This window comes from Vanessa cardui, chromosome 18, assembly GCF_905220365.1.
Source record: "Vanessa cardui chromosome 18, ilVanCard2.1, whole genome shotgun sequence".
NCBI lineage: Eukaryota > Metazoa > Arthropoda > Insecta > Lepidoptera > Nymphalidae > Vanessa > Vanessa cardui.
The window spans coordinates 8,969,923-8,990,655 of NC_061140.1; the positions used below are offsets into that span (position 1 = coordinate 8,969,923).

The window sequence follows — 20,733 nt, forward strand, 5'->3', positions numbered from 1 at the left end:
AGTATGCGTCTTTCCTCTTCTTTTTGGTCAGGTTTTTTACAATACTTTTGACACCATATTATCTCTTATTTACATTATTACAGAGATCAATTTAAAATACAAATGCGTATGAAGTCCCAAATCATACATTGATTAAAATTATAACGAACAAAAGTATTTGAAAAAAAAAAAAAAAATTAAGGCAAGTTCACACCGGATAAGCTTTAATTATAAGTGATGTTCCAAAACTACTAAATATAATGTTCTTATTCATATTGAGCAATGACAAAATATTGAATCAGTCATAGTCACCGATTTGTGATAAAAGATGAATTATTATATTTTGATTTTTGTATTTATTATCAAACACTGTTTCTTCATAAATGTTAATACTACGCGTGAAAAAAATGTAAAAATTCTTTAACGTGTACAAAATAGCTATGCTTTAGTTAAACAATACACAAAAATTGGTTTCATTAATAGATTACTATATATCCAGAATAGGTACCATCAGCAACAAAAGTAATAACATTTTTATTTAATAATTACGCCCTGACTCAAGAATTTTTGAGAGTTTCAGTAGCAGCTTTTCTAAATTATGAAAGCCATCAGCGCAGATTATACTACATTATGCACTAAGTGTATGTATAAACAAGTGTTCTCAATATTCCCTCCTATGATCTGATGGGGCACGTACTTAACGCATGCTTGAACGCACGTGATTGCAATTATTTTTATATTTCAGACCCCAGCTTGCTACTACGAATATCTATACTGAAAAATCCAATGACTTATTGGTCCGATCGGGGACTTGATTCCTATACGAACATCAATTTTAAATGCATATACATAAGACAGTCATACAGTCAAGGCCGTGATCAGCGGCTATAATGATACTATCATTTCCACTAACTATACATATATTGATGTTATTTATCCTAAAGATATATCCAATGTGAACTAGCTAACAGACGGGACGAAAAAGTTGAACGATTATATACGAATTAACATGTCTATCGATTCACTAGCGCCATCTTAAATTTACACCGTTAAAAACAAAGGACTTTTATTTGTATCTTGTGATTAGATTCCCATAATTTTGTTATTATTGTCATTCCGAGCCTGAGTACTTTAAAGTAAAAAAGTAAAGTAAAGTAACAGCCTGTACATTTCCCACTGCTGAGATAAGGCCTCCTCTTCCATTAAGGAGAGGGTTTTTTGGAACATATTCCACCACGCTGTTCCAACGCGGGTTGGTGGAATGCACATGTGGCAGAATTTCGATGAAATTAGACACATGCAGGTTTCCTCACGATGTTTTCCTTCACCGCCGAGCACGAGATGAATTATAAACACAAATTAAGCACATATATATAGTGGCGCTTGCCTGGATTTGAACCCGCAATCATCGGTTAAGATGCACGCGTTCTCACCACTGGGCCATCTCAGCTCTTAGATAAGTCATTCCGGGCCTGAGTATTTTATGGTATATATATATATATATATATCTTTCTGATGGTATTTAGTTTGTAACAAAGCTCAGGTTATATGTCGGATGTGATATATAATCTGTATCTAACGGTGTAAAGTTACATGACAAGATCATTAGATGCTAAGGAGCGTCGGTCGCGCAGAGCCGTCAGCGCCGCACTCATTTGATGGCGCGCGCCTCCGGTAGGAACGCGTCCCAGTAACGAATCGCCTGGAATTTGAAAACAAACACTTACTTTAATTATTTACATAATAAGATTTAATTAATAAAAGTCTTTAGTTAATAATTTATCTTTATGTTGTTTAGTAGTTAGTCTGCAAGACCTAAAGATACAGTCAGTGCCTTCTGCGTGCAACCGGAACGTTACTCAAGATACCAATTGAGAAATCGTTGGCGGTAGTTGTAAATAATATTTCCTTTGTTCTCCAAATAGACAAATGCCACCTTAGTCTACCCGTGACCACGAACGCTGTAAAGTGCTCGAAACGTCGGAATGATAAAAAAAAAATTAATATACGCGATTCATATCCGTTATAACTAGTTTTATAACTAGTTTGTTGTGTAATCGCGAAAATTTAAGACAACATTATAGTTGTTTAGTATTTTGACTTTTCAATTCGATGTTAAATGTAGTTACTATGGATTTATGTCTGGCATAGACTATAGATAGAGAGAGAGTGAGTGTGTGTGTGTGTGAGAGAGTGAGAGTGAGTGAGTGTGTGTGTGTGTGAGAGAGAGTGTGTGTGTGTGTGAGAGAGAGTGAGTGTGTGTGTGTGTGAGAGAGAGAGAGAGAGAGTGAGTGTGTGTGTGTGTGAGAGAGAGAGAGAGAGAGTGAGTGTGTGTGTGTGTGTGAGAGAGAGAGAGAGAGTGAGTGTGTGTGTGTGTGTGTGAGAGAGAGAGAGTGAGTGTGTGTGTGTGTGTGAGAGAGAGAGAGTGAGTGTGTGTGTGTGTGAGAGAGAGAGTGAGTGAGTGTGTGTGTGAGAGAGAGAGAGAGTAGTGACCTGCGCCTCGTGCTGCATGTGGTCGTGCAGGTAGCGCAGCAGCGTGGCGCGCAGCTCCGCCAGGCGCAGCTCCTCCCAGCGCTCCAGCTCCTTCTTGATGACGCGCGAGATCGAGTCGAACTCCTGCTGGCAGCGCTCCACCTTCGACTCCCACTGAAATGTCAAAGATTTTATTTATTCTCATATTGAGACTTTTATACGCAATTCATGTATTAATAAATAATAACACACACGAAATTTACCCATATTTAATTTACCTTGTGTTAGTTTGTTTCGGCTAAATATCCTAATTAGAGGACTAACACTAGTCAGACTCCAGACTGATTTCACTTCCTAAGTTATTATTCGAAATAAATTTGTGCTTGCATTACAAAAAATTACTACCGTACAGAAAACGACAAAGTGTCAAAACATATAATACGTCGAACCTACGTTCCATCGACACTTCATTAGTGTTATATTCAAGCCAAAAAAATAATCCAAATGTATCTAGGTATAGATATTGGCTAACCTCCTGTTATCTAACCGGCAATAACTCAGATTGAAGGAAAAGAAATATTCTGTCGAGGTTGCAAAGATAATAGGCTATTTGACTGGTTTTTAAAATCCATTTTATATTATTTAGTAGAAGTTAAGGAACCCAGTAAAAGTTGATTTTTTTATTACTAGTACATATTTACAGAAAAATATTATATTAAAAATTCCATATTTAAATAGCGCGCAATATGCGCCATATAGCAAGGTTTCTTGTTAGAAAGTGACTTCATTATAAGCCCGGCCAATCAGGAGCGTTTTGTGTCACGTGACAAACATTTGAAAAAATGCACTTTTATTTTGTGGATTTTTTAATAAATTTAGTATTATTTTCAACTTTCGTTAGTAAATAACCTTTTTTAAACTCATAATATACACTGATTACAATAATTCACAATTTATTTTTCGCATTGTCAAATAGCCTATTCTGTAGTATATTTAGTATCAGCATTGTAACCGTTCGAAGCCGCTAGTTGTTAGTAAATTACTCTTAGTGAGTCCTCTTTTGTTTGTGCAGTACTCTAATCAGCATAAACCTCACTATCCAGACACACACAAATCAAAAGTTATTAATATAACCAATGCTGTCCAAGTAACTTTTGCACAATTGTATTTAATTAACATTACTTTGTATTTTTTAAATGTTAAAAAAGAGTAACTACTGAGTTTCTTGCAGGTTTTTCTCGGTAGAATCTATTTTCCGAACTGGTGGTAGCTTCTCTTAATTGTAAAATGACGATTCAAAAGTGCTTGTAAAAGCCTAATTGAATAAAGTTTATTTTGATTTGATTTAACAAACTTGACTCCGAGCTAACCTTAAAGGCAGGCTTTGAATTTGAATGTACCATTAGACTAATTAAAACTGACCGATATAGTCAATTTGAACCTAAGATGTTATGTGCCTTTTGCCTTTATACTGGCCGACTCATCCATCAAGTTGAAACACATGTCATATAAAGACTAAGTTAAAATCTTTGAAATTACCTACTAAGCTTAAATAGCATAATGCGTCAAAAAACCCACATATTAATCTTTTATATATCCTTTTTTGATTAAACTTTTTTTAAAACAATTGTATATTCATAAAGCAAGAAAGCTGTCTGTTTTTTAACTGTTCTATTTTTGTCTATTTTTGTTCTAAATTTGAAGTTATCATAAAATAAATTATTGATATCAGAATATTGAAAATACAACAAGGAATTTGTTCTTATTTCTCTTAGTTAAAGTTTTTGATTAAATTTATTTAATTATGAAAAAGTAAATACTTCAATAATTTCGTTAGCAGCCTGCTCCATTTTTTCTGGTCTATTGGCTAGTTCTGCTTTAGCCTTATTTTCTCTTCGTTTCGTTAGCTGCATCTGCGCGTGTTGCCAGTTTTGAAAAACCTGGATGTTCAAAATACACTTTTAATACTAGTATCACATTTTTTATTTATTTTCACACAAATTTTATTACTCCTAAAATAAAAAAAATATAATGGCATATTAATTCACCTTAACTCTCTCATGGAAGACATCCTTGATCGCTCCAATCAACCCGAGGTAGTCCTTAATGTGCTCCGTCAAAACGTAGAAGTCAGTGTTTGCCTGCTCATTTCTTAAATGTTCAATCTGTAAAAAATAAAGTATATAGTGTGTTTAAAACAAAGTGAATGATGACTTTTTAGATGATCACTACTAGAGTAAAATACATATAAATATATAATTAAAAAAATATAACATTGTACTACACAAATGTTGGGTTGGCTCAGAAGCACTGGTATTGTGAATATATTTACTTATTTATTTAATTGGAGAACATACAGCCGTTGATAAACAAAATAACAAATATTTAATAACTATTAGGTCAATAACAGTTCTCATATATAGCATTAAAGAGACTGAGAATGGAAAAATAATAACAACAATACACATAAAACTAAGTATCATTCGAGTCGAGATGGCCCAGTGGTTAGAACGCGTGCATCTTAACCGATGATTGCGGGTTCAAACCCAGGCAAGCACCGCTGATTCATGTGCTTAATTCGTCTTTATAATTCATCTCGTGCTCAGCGGTGAAGGAAAACATCGTAAGGAAACCTGCATGTGACAAATTACATAGAAATTCTGCCTCATGTGTATTCCACCAAACCGCATTGGAACAGCGTGGTGGAATATGTTCCAAACCTCCTCAAAAGGGAGAGGAGGCCTTTAGCCCAACAGTGGGAATTTACAGGCTGTTGTTGTTGTTGTTGTTGTATGTAGCGGATAATTATCATATTAACAAAAGCATAGCATTATCATAGTACATTATGTAAGAATGTTTTATATCAAATCCAACTAAATTAATTACGAATCATCTTCAAAAAGGCCTAAATAACAAAGTACCTTCATGAATGTTTATTACGAAAAATTTTGGAGCACTTTAGTCCGAATTAATGTCATTACTAAGCAATGGTGTTATATTTTTATTGTATGAAGGTTCGGTGACCTTTTATGGACGATCATTTAAAAAAAAAAAAGCCGCCAATGAGAGCACATGTTGACCACATATGTACCTTCTTGGGTATTTACAGGCTGTTGTTGTTGTGAGTATCATTTAAAAAAAAAAAAAAACCGCCAATGTGCACACGTGTACCTTCTCGTGCAGGTCGGAGAGGTGCGAGAGAGCGCGCGATAGCGGCGCGTGCGGGTCGGCGGCGGCGGCGGCGGCCACTGCGCGCGCGGCGTCGTGCGCACGCGCAGCCAGCTCGCGCCGCTCGGCCGCCAGCGCCTCGCACGCGCCGCACAGCCGCCGCAGACCGCTCTCCAGCGACTCGATGCGCGCGCACCGCTCCTCGAACCACTGACACATAATAACATAGCTTCATTTATTCCATACATTACAAATAATAATAATAATAATAACATTAACAAATAGATCTTTAGTGATAATAATCAACTTTAAATATATTACTTATAGGAATCTGTTTTATTTCGCTCGCTTCCATCCGACGTTCACCAGGGGCGTTACCGTCCCTTAAACGACGCCCCATTGTGTACAACTATTATTACGACTTATCCCAGCCTTGATAGATACGAATTTGAAATTGATAGTGATAAATAGTTATTTTTTAATAATTACCCGATAATTTGATTACCAATACCTACCACGTATTTCTTTTATCGTTGATTGTATTGTGAGTTATTCAAACTTGTTTGTTAGTTCACCTTGATAAAGTATATATTTTTATATTAATATGCATATTCTAGTATTATCAAGTATTATCAAGCGACTCGATGCGCGCGCACCGCTCCTCGAACCACTGACACATATTTACAATTAATTTAAGCTACCACCGGTTCGGAAAGTAGATTCTACCGAGAAGAACCGGCAAGAAACTCAGTGGGTACTCTTTTTTAACATTTAAAAATACAAAGTTATGTTAGTTAAATACAATTATTTAAATTAATATATCCTGTGTGGAAGTCAACAGCTATTATATTTTTTAGGTGCATAAAACTTAAGAGCATTTCCTTCGAATAAGGTTTTATTAACATACGAGTATAGTACGACACAACTCAGATGTCGCATCGGCAAAATTAAAAAAAACGGCAGATATATTTTAAAGAGCATAATGTGTAAGTCCTATGAACTATGTGTAGACAACCGACATCTAGTAGGGATTTGTAACATTGATTTATTTAATAGCTCAGTGATCGAGATTTGAACAAAACCATATTTGATTCGAACGAGAGAAAATAACTATAGTACGACACAACTTAGATGTCGCATCGGCTAAATTCGTAAAACCGATCACATCCGAATTGAGTACGGCACGAGCAGCAATCGGTTTTATTATCATTCCATTGCATTATCCGATGCTACATCTAATTTGTGTCGTACTATACTCGTATGTTAATAAAACCTTATTCTAAGGAAATGCTCTTAAGTGTTACGCTTCTAAAAAATATAATAGCTGTTGACTTCCACGCAGGATATATTAATTTAAATAATTGTATTTAACTAACATGACTTTGTATTTTTAAATGTTAAAAAAGAGTACCTACTGAGTTTCTTGCCGGTTCTTCTCGGTAGAATCTACTTTCCGAACCGGTGGTAGCTTCATTTAATTGTAAAATGACGATTCAAAAGTGCTTGTAAAAGCCTACTTGAATAAAGTTTATTTTAATTTGATTTGATATAAATATGAGACAACATCACATACATTACTCTGATCCCAATGTAAGTAGCTAGAGCACTTGTGTTATGGAAAATCAGAAGTCACTACATCGACTCGGCCGTCATATCATATACATATATCACACAGAATTTCATGGATATAGTATATTTAAAAAAAAAATTATATTATTTAAAAAAAATGTTATTGACCAGAAATCAATTTCCATGAGTAATCTTATTTAAAATTCATGATAATGGAATTGAAATGCATTAAATACCGGGTCAGACTCGTCCATCTTGTACGTAATCTTGTTGACGGTCTCGCCCACTTTGTTGAACAGACGCAGCATACCTGCGCCGCTCAGAGCCGACGTACTCGTTGCTTTCGGGAGTTCTGTATCTGTGGGAACAAAAATGGGTTTAAAATGCCGAGGTACTAGTGGCTTTCGGCAGTTCTGTATCTATGGAAATGGGTTTAAAATTAGATTAAATGATATCACAAATAGGCTATTTGACAATGCGAAAAATAAATTGTGAATTATTGTAATCAGTGTATATTACGAGTTTAAAAATGGTTATTTACCAACGAAAGTTGAAAATAATACTCAATTTATTCAGAAATCCATAAATAAAAATTCATTTTTTCAAACGTTTGTCACGTGACACAAAACGCTCCTGATTGGCCGGGATTATGATGAAGTCACTTCCTTGTAAACCTTGCTTTTACAAGGAAGTGTAAATATGGATTTTTTAATATGATATTTTTTAGCAAATACGTACTAGAAATAAAAAAATCAACATTTACTGGGTTCCTTAACCTCTACTAAATATAAAATGGATTGAAATGAAGAAAAAGAAGATATTCATATCAAATTAATTTTATAATTGTAAAGTTAACGTCGCTAAATTAATAATAGATGCTAATCAGATTTTTAGTATATAACTATTCTTACCGGACTCCAAAAACTCTCTAAAGTCAGGGTCGATGCACAGTACGGGATGCTGTGCGACGCGGTTGAGGAATCTCTCCAGGGCGGCGCGTCTCCGCTCCACAAACTGCGACTGCATGCCCGCTGAGTTTGTGGTGCCGTTGGCGCTTTCCGTGGACGGTGTAGATGTCATCTTTAGTTTTGTTGTTCCTGAAACATATTTACCGTTTTAGACCAATGAATTACCCAACTAAACAGAGTTAGTAATTATTTTTTGGTAAGCTATACATTTTTAAACAAGTATTTATTAATATGGTATAAAACTCAAAAACACTGTTAAAGATTGTTTGTGTGCTATACGACAATAAAGTTATAAGGATAATATACTTCACAGAGAATCCAATCATCATAATTTGTTATCTGTTTAGTATGACAATTAAAAAAAATAAATTAAAAAAATACTAATATTCATGATAGCTATTTTGAGTCAGATTTGGTATCATATCAAGTTATGAGAGTACAAGTACAAAATATTTAAAGTAAATACATAATAAATAAAAATCATCCATAACAAATACTTACCAACAATACTCTTTTCTGGTGCTGGAGGTATAATTCTGCCTGAACGAAGATACTTTTCAGTTAACTTTTCATGTAGTCCTAGAAAGTCTGAAAATCTTCGTAGCACTGTAAATTCATGTCTACTAAATATAGGCATGTTCGTCTTTGTTATAACACGATAAGCTACATATGAGCTCATGCCTTCTCCAATCTTTTGAGGTTCCGTTACGGTTATTATAATATTATTTGCACGTTCCGTCGCTATCTGTAAGTTAAAAAAGAAAATCTAGATACTAAAATATTAGCATTTAATATAAATTGTTCTATTTTAAAAATAACAATTCAGATAATAGTTTATCTTTTTTAATGCATTTACCGCAATTAGTGCTGTAAAGAATCAAATATACTAATTTAACTTTTAATATTAAATATCACATAAATATATTATCTATTCTTTCAATAAAAAATGATTCAAATATTATGATTGATTAAATTAATGAGTGTTTTGCTCCTGAGTCTATATAATATGAATTTGTATGACCAATTTATCATGTTTTTTAAATAGAATATTGTTATCATAGTACGCTATCTTCGTAAATGACGAACCTCGTAAACAATTTAATAGTGTTGTACCTCATATGGTAGGTATAAATTTTAAAATAAAAATAATTAAACTGCAATTTTATTTATGTCTGTAAGCTTTTAGTAACTATTTATAACCTATTCAATATAATTTCCTAATATATATAATTTAAAAAACAAAAATATTCTAATTGATATATTTCTATTTGTACTACAACTTTAATTCACTAATTTATAATGTACACATATTATTCAAGATCTTGACTAATGATATTGTGACATTTCAATGTCAAAGTTGTTTGTTTACTCCTATTGAAATAGGCAATAAAACATTTGTTATAAAAATATTTAAAAATAACTATTACATATATACTATACATTACATACATATTATAACTTCCATTAGTTTATTGATTAAAGTTTTTATAATTAAATAGTGAGAAAGATTTTCAGTACACAGTACAATTGATTTCTATTACAAAAATACATTTTAAATTCAATAATAAGCATACCTCTTCCATGACTGGGCTACTTATCATAGCCGGTGATGATATATCCCCCAATGTTGCCTTGTCTATACTATCTTGAGCACCATTAACATCTGGATCTAAACTGACTTCCTAAAACATGCCAAGTTTCACATTATAATTTTCTATCCTAATTATCCTTTATTCATACTTCCAAGCAGTGACTACTTTGTTTGTATTAAATTAATTTAATTTACACTTTTTAATGTCATTGTATCACTATTATTTAAATAAATGCAGTCAAGTATACAAAACGAAACATGATGATATTAAACAAGTTATAAACAAAGTTGTTAGGCTGGTCTGAGATGCAACACAAGTGCATTGAACTATACTTGATAATACTAGAATATGCATATTAATATAAAAATATATACTTTATCAAGGTGAACTAACAAACAAGTTTTAATAACTCACAATACAATCAACGATAAAAGAAATACGTGGTAGGTATTGGTAATCAAATTATCGGGTAATTATTAAAAAATAACTATTTATCACTATCAATTTCAAATTCGTATCTATCAAGGCTGGGATAAGTCGTAATAATAGTTGTACACAATGGGGCGTCGTTTAAGGGACGGTAACGCCCCTGGTGAACGCCGGATGGAAGCGAGCGAAATAAAACAGATTCCTATAAGATACCTGGACCGCCGAAGCGAAGAGATCTTCTTCATCTCTACTCTCATTGTTGATCTCAACAGTGCTGAAAGGTGCATCGGATGCCTCCGACATGGTGTATAGAATTTAATAAAAATCCTCAGAAAACTGTAGAATGTTTTAACGCTACTAAATCAATTCTGAAAACAGCGAGATAACTTTACCGAAACGAACCGTGATGGCTTGAATGACATTTCATTTCAACGCAAATGACAGATTCGTCATTCTACAGATTTATTATTTGTTTGTTTTCCAAACATCGGATAAAATTATAATGTACAGTAATACACATCAATGTTTAACGCCTAGTAAAAAAATCTCTTAAAAGCCAATTCTTTGATACGGTTTTTATTTGATATTAAATCAGAAAATTATATGAATTAAATAATAAAATTGTTGTAAGGTTTTTAAAATCTGTAAAAAGACACGTCAACAGCATGCGATTGTCAGAATATGTCATTTTTGTCAATAGATAGCTGTCACAACAATTTTTTGTTGATTTTCTTCAATTCGTCGTTTAGGTGAGTTTTCGATTCGTATTTTGCTTTGGAATGCCAAAGAAATAACTTGATAATATAAATTTGATAATTGACTGCTATAGCTTAGTTTTGGTATTTAAACACACGAATGGGCTTATAAATATTTTGTAAAACATGTCAGATTATGTTTAGTGCCGTTTTTATTTCATCATTTGTTTTTATTTAAAAAATATAGGTGTAATCATGAGCAACGTTGATAGAAGAAGTAAGATACCGGCAGCTCCGACATTTGCTACAAGTGGCAATCTCCTTTCGAATGTCGCACCGCCTACTGAACTCCCAAATTTCGTTACTACAGTCCCAGCATCAGCCGCACCAGCTCCTAAGAAATCTGAAGTGGTAAATAATATATTTCATTAATGTTTTTTCCTCAAATGATAGGTGTTCTTTATTTGAAAGTTTTTTTTTTAAGAATAAACTTATTGTGACTGGCTTTGTTAAAGGTTCCACAGGTAGTGCCAGTATCGTCATCAGCACCAGTGGCACAAGCTAATCAAGATGTTGAAACAAAGCCAGTTCAACCATCACCGGAGAGTCCAGAAAAGTTTAGGTAAATAATATTATTGTTGAAACAATGGAGTAGTAATAGGCTATTTGACAATGCGAAAAATAAATTGTGAATTATTGTAATCAGTGTATATTATGAGTTTAAAAATGGATATTTAGTAGCAAAACTTCAAAATAATACTTAATTTATTCAAAAATCAATAAATAAAATAGCATTTTTTCAAACGTTTGTCACGTGACATAAAACGCTCCTGATTGGCCCGGCTTATGATGAAGTCACTTTCTTGTAAACCTTGCTTTTCTACTATATGTACCACAGATTAAAATACAGCAAAGTGACGTCACCGACCCCATTGCAGCGCCATATTGTCCAAGTATCGTTTTCGCGTGCTATTTAAATATGGAATTTTTAATATGATATTTTTTGACAAATATGTACTAGAAATAAAATATCTACTTTTACTGGGTTTCTTAACCTCTACTAAATAATATAAAATTGATTTTAAAAACCAGTCAAATAGCCTATTGTGTGGATTTATAAATTTATATATATTACTTTAATAAGTTACAAATTTGAATATTTTATTATTTTGTAGTCCAGCCATTCCATTATCTAAAGGAGAGCCGACTTTACCTATCCGATCTCCAGAGGATTCTTTGACTACATTATCACCAGAGTCTCTCCCTGAGTCAATTTCAGAAATTGATCAACTTGGTGAGTTCATATTAATCAATATATAATGTTTTTTTTTTTTATATAAAAAATTATCAATTATAAGAATATAGAAATTTTCTATAATGAAATAGTAAATTTTACAGTACCAAACTATCCTGTAGTTATATTACAGAAAACTAATTTTGTAATATATGATGACAAAATATTGGACACTAATATTGTCTGTGGTCAAACTAATCTTTTTTTTACTTACTTCATTTTTATATGTCAGTTGCCCTCTTCCAACATAAAAAAAGAACAATATCAATGAATATCAATAGTATAAAGTCTAAAATTTAAAAAAACGAATAGGGTATGACTCGAGCACACTGATATGTTAGAATTTGATATTTTTGTATATTTACCTCTAAAATTTAATAAAAAACTTCTTTCTAGGGGATGTAATGCCTGGAAGTGGTATTCTTACTTGGATGAAAGGTGCAGTTTCAAGTGGAGGTATCTTGCAGAGAGTAGCTGAGAAAGCTAAGAGCTCGGTCGACTCAATGATCACAACCCTTGATCCACAAATGAAAGAGTATCTGAGTATGTTATTTTTGCAAGAATTATTATTATTTTTATACTTTATTTTATCATTATTATACCTCTTATAATTATAACTATCAGATATTATGATTATTTCATTTTTGACATGAATAATATTTGACTAGTTTCAGATACAGAAACAATTTTATTAAGATGTGGTGAAAGAAAAAAATTCAAAGATATTAGTTTGACTCATGAATATAAAGCTATGCAAAAAAAAAAATCATAATAAATACTTTTTCAGCACTTTCGTTTATTATGATTATGGATATATTTTTATTTTAGATAAATAATAGTATTATGGTTATGAAGCTTTATAATATCTGTAGTCATTATTAATAGTTAATTCAATAAATATTTTGTTTTCATGCAATAATAATTGTCTAATTTAAGTATGTACTTTAATGTTACAGGGAGTGGAGGTGATCTATGCATAGTTGTAGCTTCAGATAAAGAAGTAAAGGTTTCACCAGTTAGAGAGGCTTTTCAAACTGTTTTCGGGAAAGCAACAGTCATGTGAGTATTTTTTTTTTCTTCTCAATGGGGCACATTATTTTAAATAATAATATATTATTTATGGACTTAATATTGTCTATAGTTTCTATGATTCGGTCTATCTGTCAGTTCAGCCTGCTTGGCTAATCATCATCACCTTCGACATATATATTCACAAAATAATACAACAAATCTATACCTATTTATAAACATCGACACCTTTTGTCTTATCCTTCTTGACAGCTGACATTAATTGATCCAGAGTCAAATCTCTAAACTAGGTGATTTCAATCAAAGTATTTAATCATCTGATGCTGCAACATATGTGTATATATTTATTTGATCCGGAGTCAAATCTCTAAACTAGGTGATTTCAATCAAAGTATTTAATCATCTGATGCTGCAACATATGTGTATATATTTATTTGATCCGGAGTCAAATCTCTAAACTAGGTGGTTTCAATCAAAGTATTTTATCATCTGATGCTGCGACATATGTGTATATATTTATTTGATCCGGAGTCAAATATCTAAACTAGGTGGTTTCAATCAAAGTATTTTATCATCTGATGCTGCGACATATGTGTATATATTTATTTGATCCGCAGTCAAATATCTAAACTAGGTGGTTTCAATCAAAGTATTTTATCATCTGATGCTGCGACATATGTGTATATATTTATTTGATCCAGAGTCAAATCTCTAAACTAGGTGATTTCAATCAAAGTATTTAATCATCTGATGCTGCAACATATGTGTATATATTTATTTGATCCGGAGTCAAATCTCTAAACTAGGTGATTTCAATCAAAGTATTTAATCATCTGATGCTGCAACATATGTGTATATATTTATTTGATCCGGAGTCAAATCTCTAAACTAGGTGATTTCAATCAAAGTATTTTATCATCTGATGCTGCGACATATGTGTATATATTTATTTGATCCGGAGTCAAATATCTAAACTAGGTGGTTTCAATCAAAGTATTTAATCATCTGATGCTGCGACATATGTGTATATATTTATTTGATCCGGAGTCAAATCTCTAAACTAGGTGATTTCAATCAAAGTATTTAATCATCTGATGCTGCGACATATGTGTATATATTTATTTGATCCGGAGTCAAATCTCTAAACTAGGTGATTTCAATCAAAGTATTTATTCATCTGACGCTGCGACATATGTATTTATATTTTTCATTGTGATGAATACATTTGTTTCTTTAGCTACTTATTGGGATCAGAGTAATGTATGTGATGTTGTCTCATATTTATTTATTTATTATTTAGTGGTCACGCAGCGCAAAGCGACGTGACTGCGGCGCAGCCTGTGGGCTATGCGGCCGCGTACGCAGCGGCGAAGCAGCGAATAGCGTACGTGCGCTCCGAGCACAGCGAGCTCACCAACAACGTGCCGGTTGTCGCTATCGAGGGCTTCTTACAGGAGACTGTGACTGACAGGTAAACCCATACACAAACCAATACATATATTATTTTAATAGATGATTCTTGACTCATTAATTACACGATGATTATACCTCATCGAACGGGATTTTATCAAAATCAAAATAAAATTTATTCAAGTAGGCTCTTACAAGTACTTTTGAATCGTCATTTTACAATTAAGTGAAGCTATCACCGGTCCGGAAAGTAGATTCTACGGAGAACCGGCAAGAAACTCAGTAGTTACTCTTTTTTTAACATTTAAAAAATACAAAGTCATGTTAATTAAATACAATTATTTAAATTAATATATCATGCTTTGAAGTCAACGGGTATTAACTCCACTCTTTTCTATCATCTATAAAATCATGTATCGAATAATATGCTTTTTCTACCAATGTTTTACAAACAATTTTAATTTACTAAACGGCAAAGTTAAAAATTTCTGCTATAAAAATATATTAGCGTTTGACTAACGGCAAAGTTAAAAAGTCTGCTATAAAAATGTATTAGCGTTTGACTAACGGCAAAGTTAAAAATTTCTGCTATAAAAATATATTAGCGTTTGACTAACGGCAAAGTTAAAAATTTCTGCTATAAAAATATATTAGCGATGTGATTCATGCAGATGGTACGAGCTGTCGTTGTTGGTGCTGACGCAGCCGTCGCTGGGCATCGAGTTGCAGCTGCAGTCGCAGGCGACGCCGGTGCCGGGCGCGGCCGTGGCGGCGGCGGGCGCCGAGCCCTCGCCCACTGGATACAGCCTCACCATCGGCTCCATCATGGCCACCAACCTGCAGGTCACCTACCCACACACGAGAACCTCCCTGACATGCTTCTATTGAGATCATTCTCAGAAATGTCAGATTTGCTAGACATATTTTTATTCGCTTTTTAGAGTATTAGTATTACAATATTTAGAGCCGAGATGGCCCAGTGGTAAGAACACGTGCATCTTAACCGATGATTTCGGGTTCAAACCCAGGCAAGCACCACTATATATATGTGCTTAATTTGTGTTTATAATTCATCTCGTGCTCGGCGGTGAAGGAAAACATCGTGAGGAAACCTGCATGTGTCTAATTTCATCGAAATTCTGCCACATGTGCATTCCACCAACCCGCATTGGAACAGCGTGGTGGAATATGTTCCAAACCCTCTCCTTAATGGAAGAGGAGGCCATTAGCCCAGCAGTCGGAAATTTACAGGCTGTTACTTTACTTTTTACTTTTATTTTTATTCGAAACTAATACCGGAAAGGCGCTAAGGTTAAATACGATGCATGGGAGAAAAGAAAAAAAAGAAGTAAGGTGATACATTATGGTATCTGTAAAGCTCATATTAAAGAATGAAATAAGTTGCCATTAATAGGAGAAAGTGTTCTGAATCTGTACTAAAAATGAGTGTTCCACAGGGATACATATTAGGTCCACTTTTATTTTTGGTTTATATAAATGATCTTCCCTTATATATGAAAGGTATTCATAATGTTGTATTATTTACTAATGAAAATATTTATTAGATGAAATTAATTGGTTGGGAAACTAAATACATTTTTGATATTATAAACTGTACCTATATTAGTACTGAGACACAATTGGTTTACAAAAGTCAGAAAAGTTTGTGATTGATGTCATAAACATTCTTTTGGATTTTTTTTAATCTTTCTTTGTTTTTCTGTCAATTCAGGTACCACACACACAATGGCACGAGGCAACAACAGGGGTGTCACGGAGGGAGATATTGTTGTTCGCAGCCAGATCACTGGCGGGTTCATATAAGAAACTACTAGCAGTTGCCGCTGAAACATAAAATGTTGGAATTGATGTTAGCGTTTTATCGGAGATTATATTAATTTCATGTGAGTAAATATTTCATGAATTTCTTTTAGAATATTTATAAATATAGTAATCAAAATCAAAATCCAAATAATCTTTATTCAAGTGGTCTTTTACAAGCACTTTTGAATCGTCAATTAACAATTAAGTGAAGCTTCCACCGGTTCGGAGAGTAGATTCTACCGAGAAGAACTGGCAAGAAACTCAGTAGTTACTCTTTTTCAACATTTAAAAATACAAAGTCATGTTAGTTAATACTGATGATGATGGCCTGACTGATCAGGCACAGCGATCATTCTCAGGAGTCATCCAACTGTGTAACAGATAACATAGTGATCTGTTGCGCAAACGTAGATCTCTATTTGTTTACTCTCATGATAAAATGAGATGGTAATTCGACTTTACCGAAGGAGAACAAAGGCGCAGGACAAAACACTTAAAACTTTCAGGGATATGGTAACTTCCCAATTAATAACATGAATTTTTAAAACATTTTATGTAGATACTTGTTGGTAGGGCTTTGTGCTCATCTGAGTGGGTACCCCCAACTTATCAGATATCCTGACTTTTACGTTAAATTGACGCGACATAATTGGTTCTGAGTATCAATGGTAGCCGTTAAAAATGCGTTTTGAATTTCACCGATGTTGGTTGGTGCACTATAATTTATACAAGCAAGAAATATTGCATTCGATTTTCCTTAGTTCCGAAGTTTACAACCCCTACATATATGCAACAACAGCCTGTAAATTCCCACTGCTGGGCTAAAGGCGTCCTCTCCCTTTGAGGAGAAGGTGTGGAACATATTCCACCACGCTATTCCAATGCGGGTTGGTGGAATACCAAGTGGCAGAATTTCTAAGAAATTTGTCACACGCAGGTCTCCTCACGATGTTTTCCTTCACCGCAGAGCACAAGATGAATTATAAAGACAAATTAAGCGCATGAATTAGCGGTGATTGCCTGGGTTTGAACCCGCAATCATCGGTTAAGATACACGCGTTCTAACCACTGGGCCATCTCGACTCATATACAAACAAATTTAACCTCTTGATAATATTAGTATTTATACAACAAACTGCCTTTTTGGTCTAGTGGCTAGATCTAAGGCAAACAAAGTTGGACCGATAAAGACATATTGGATGTTTTTATCGAAACTTAGTAACAGCCAGGAGTCTGGAAGTTGACAGTTTGTAACTCTCGCGCCTCGGTGAGAACGTAAAGATCCAGAATTATTTCCGGTTGTTTCGGTTTTGGCCATCTTATCTGTGTTTACCTAAACACTTATAGATTATTGCTAGCGGCTTTTCTCGCGTGGAAATTATATAAATAACTCAACAGGCTAATTTAAAATATTACGTCAATTTAAGACCACTTTGTAAAGTTTCAGGTTTAAATTTCGTTAGACAGATCCACCAAACTACTCGTAAAGCTCATTCTCGACCAGGCTACTAAAAACTTTCCAGGCTTAGCCTCGCTTCTCTAAGAATATCCAAAAATGCTTAAATACATATATCTACTCATGTCTAACCACTATGCCAAAAATAAAATTTTATGTTTCTAACGTTTAACCCCCATTTCACCCCCTTAGGGGTAGAATTACCAAAATTCCTTTCTTAGTGGGTGTCTACTAAATAAATTGATCCTACTTGCCCAATTTCAAGTCCCTAACTTTAATACTTTAGGCTCGGCGATGATGAATTAGTTAGTCAGGTCTTATTTTTTATATCTGTAATAAATATATCTGTAAACATCTACTCTTAAGTATGAATCCGAAAAAGATTCTAAAAATTTGTCTCGCAAAAATAAAGTTATCCTCACTATACAGTTTTAATAAAGCTATATATATGATATAGCTTGTTAAATGTTCGTAATAATCGCAAAAACCGATAACCTTCAATTTGGAAGCAAGCCAAACTGCCACACCGAGGACGTCGCAAGAATTAATTATTTTGAAGGAAGCTAATATTCTTTAATAGGCCATAAGTAAAAAGTTTTAAAACTTTTACGCATTTTAATTTTATAATTGATGTTGTATTGAACTCTATATATATTAAAATAGCTTGGGTAAATTGTTATAGCTATTTTATCTAATTAGTACGATTCATTTGGATATAATCTATATCGTAAAATGAAGTTTTTGTAATAGCTTAGAGAAGAGGTATTTGTATAAAAGCGTTTAATAATTAAATCTAAATTTAATGAAATATAATGATAATTGTTATTATCTTCGTGCTTTGCAATTTAATGGCATTTCAGGAGGTATTAGAATCTTCAAACAGTTACATTGTGAACGAAATAGTGGGGGTCGCGATGAAGTTATTGCTACCGATGAAAGATTAGCGTGGCAAGATGTCAATAAAATTATTTCAATGACATTGTCTAATATATGTTATATTTAATTAAGAACTAGCGCGCACTGGTAACTTTTGTCACGGTGACTTTAAAGTGTTTGTCACTGTCACACGTTTCCAAAGTGGAGTGCGCTCATTTATAGATACAGTGACAAAACATTTTCGAAATCGAAGTGTCATTTGCCACTATGGATTTCGAAGAGACGGTGGTTCCCTGTGAACTCGTGAGACTCGGCAGAATTTAGATTTTAATTTTAACGTGAATATCTGAATACTCTTTCAATTTTTTATCATAAAGAGCTGTTCTCTTTTCCACTTGTTCTATTAGAACATCATTATCAGTATCGTCTTCACGAATGTTTACGTTTTGAATAGATGGTGACGCCATTTGCGCGCGCCAAAGTCGGCAGTCAAAGTGCAGATAGCGCAAGACTGACGACGAGAGTGACAAATTTGTCGCTAGCGGACACAAATGTCACCCAATTGTCACGTGCGCGCACCTCCATACATATTCATGGACTCGACAAGAGTGACGAAACAGTCACCGTGACAAAAGTTACCAGTGCACGCTAGTTCTTAATAGACACATATTTTTCGAAAGTAATAGTATTTTTAGCTTTATTCCCTAAAATACTATACAAAAATTTGTCCCCGTATAAATGTAAAATGTTGCACGTCTTGGCGAGTTATCGGCGAATCTGCGACCCTGACAAGGTCGTTTATCAGTGAGACGACACCATCATAAAAATATACAGGGTCAATGAAACTTTTAATTTTCATGGGTGTAGGGTGCTAGTGCGTGATACATCTTTGAACAGGTAATGATTACATATAGTTCAGTATCTATACGTGACTGATATGTATCTGCATGTATCGTGTTTCTTATCAAGCTTACCATAAGCTTTTATTACTTTTAGTTTTCTTAAGCCAGTGTTTATCTTAGTATTTAATATTAATCCAATAAAAACAAATACTTTTCTTAGATTAGCGTATCTGATTAAATATAATGTTTATATTGGGATATTTAACTGATAACAGGGAATTAATGAGTGCTTTTGGTGTACGGACTGCCGGCGACGATATAGTCACATAATGAGGTTTTGACTGCCTTGTTTGTATAGAGAAAGCCGAGATGGCCTAGTTGTTAGAACACGTGCATCTTAACCGATGATTCCGGGTTCAAACCCAGGCAAGAACCACTAAATATTCATGTACACATCATATATTGCTTTCTATTCATATATATTTTATATTATTGTTTCAGGTTGGCACAAGAGGAGAACTACTTATTTAGTTTATAAGTCTATATTGTAATATAATTAAAAATATATAATAAAGAAGTAACATTACATGTCCTTTTTTTCCTCCTGAAACAATTTCTTATATAATTTATGTTATATAAAATATAAATGTCAAAATATTAATAAACTATAATAGAAAAGCTAATAAAATAAAGAATTGTTAATTTTAATTGGGCCTTCATGGGACGTGGTCTATCTGATATTAACTGGTCACTACTGACCATAGGCTTTTGTACGGTAAGATAGTATATTTTCTCCGATAAGCAATCTGCCATGGGAACTAAGATGTTATTTCCTCTGTGGCCGTAGTTGCACTTTCTCACGCGGTAGACCGGAACATTACAATACTTAGTGTTGCCAATTTGGGGTAAAATGCACTACCTACCACCAAGTGGATCTCTATCTTAATGATATAATTTAGTCGTATTTAAATTTGCCAGTTAAGTTAATTAACGGCTAGTGTTACAGCCTATTCCAGCTGAAAATGGAATAAAGATAAACAAACCATATTTATACATATTTCATGCGAGTTCCTAAAAGCTCAGCTATATTGTGCGCAACTGATAGTTTTTGATTAATATGTGTTACGAGA

The 20,733-nt window shown here is 33.6% G+C and overlaps 2 protein-coding genes across 2 annotated transcripts; one reads left to right on the forward strand and one right to left on the reverse strand.

The window, feature by feature from the left end:
• Positions 1 to 1,456: 1,456 nt before the first annotated feature.
• LOC124537356 (sorting nexin-2) lies at positions 1,457 to 10,614 on the reverse strand. The gene is made up of 10 exons (XM_047114183.1): positions 10,391 to 10,614; positions 9,731 to 9,838; positions 8,658 to 8,901; positions 8,100 to 8,285; positions 7,425 to 7,546; positions 5,623 to 5,829; positions 4,500 to 4,616; positions 4,272 to 4,391; positions 2,473 to 2,625; positions 1,457 to 1,681 (listed from the first exon to the last, which is right to left on the reverse strand). The coding sequence occupies exons 1-10, from the start codon at positions 10,478 to 10,480 to the stop codon at positions 1,631 to 1,633; spliced, it is 1,398 nt and encodes a 465-aa protein (XP_046970139.1). The 5' UTR covers positions 10,481 to 10,614; the 3' UTR covers positions 1,457 to 1,630.
• A 200-nt stretch (positions 10,615 to 10,814) lies between these two features.
• On the forward strand, positions 10,815 to 20,189 carry LOC124537357 (protein PRRC1-like). Its single transcript, XM_047114184.1, has 10 exons — positions 10,815 to 10,926; positions 11,120 to 11,283; positions 11,388 to 11,494; positions 12,048 to 12,166; positions 12,563 to 12,709; positions 13,123 to 13,225; positions 14,496 to 14,666; positions 15,277 to 15,448; positions 16,338 to 16,509; positions 20,105 to 20,189. Exons 2-9 carry the CDS (start codon positions 11,128 to 11,130, stop codon positions 16,458 to 16,460), a joined length of 1,098 nt encoding a protein of 365 aa, XP_046970140.1. The 5' UTR covers positions 10,815 to 10,926; positions 11,120 to 11,127; the 3' UTR covers positions 16,461 to 16,509; positions 20,105 to 20,189.
• Positions 20,190 to 20,733: the final 544 nt, after the last annotated feature.

Bases quoted from the DNA above. Each gene is read 5' to 3' on its own strand.
- LOC124537356 (XM_047114183.1), bottom strand. From the start codon at position 10,480: ATGTCGGAGGCATCCGATGCACCTTTCAGCACTGTTGAGATCAACAAT. The intron at 8,286-8,657 runs GTAAGTATTTGT...AATATGTTTCAG, and splicing joins ACCAGAAAAGAGTATTGTTG to GAACAACAAAACTAAAGATG. The intron at 2,626-4,271 runs GTATTTACTTTT...TTGACATTTCAG, and splicing joins CTGCTAACGAAATTATTGAA to TGGGAGTCGAAGGTGGAGCG.
- LOC124537357 (XM_047114184.1), top strand. From the start codon at position 11,128: ATGAGCAACGTTGATAGAAGAAGTAAGATACCGGCAGCTCCGACATTT. The intron at 12,710-13,122 runs GTATGTTATTTT...TTAATGTTACAG, and splicing joins ACAAATGAAAGAGTATCTGA to GGAGTGGAGGTGATCTATGC. The intron at 13,226-14,495 runs GTGAGTATTTTT...TTTATTATTTAG, and splicing joins TTCGGGAAAGCAACAGTCAT to TGGTCACGCAGCGCAAAGCG.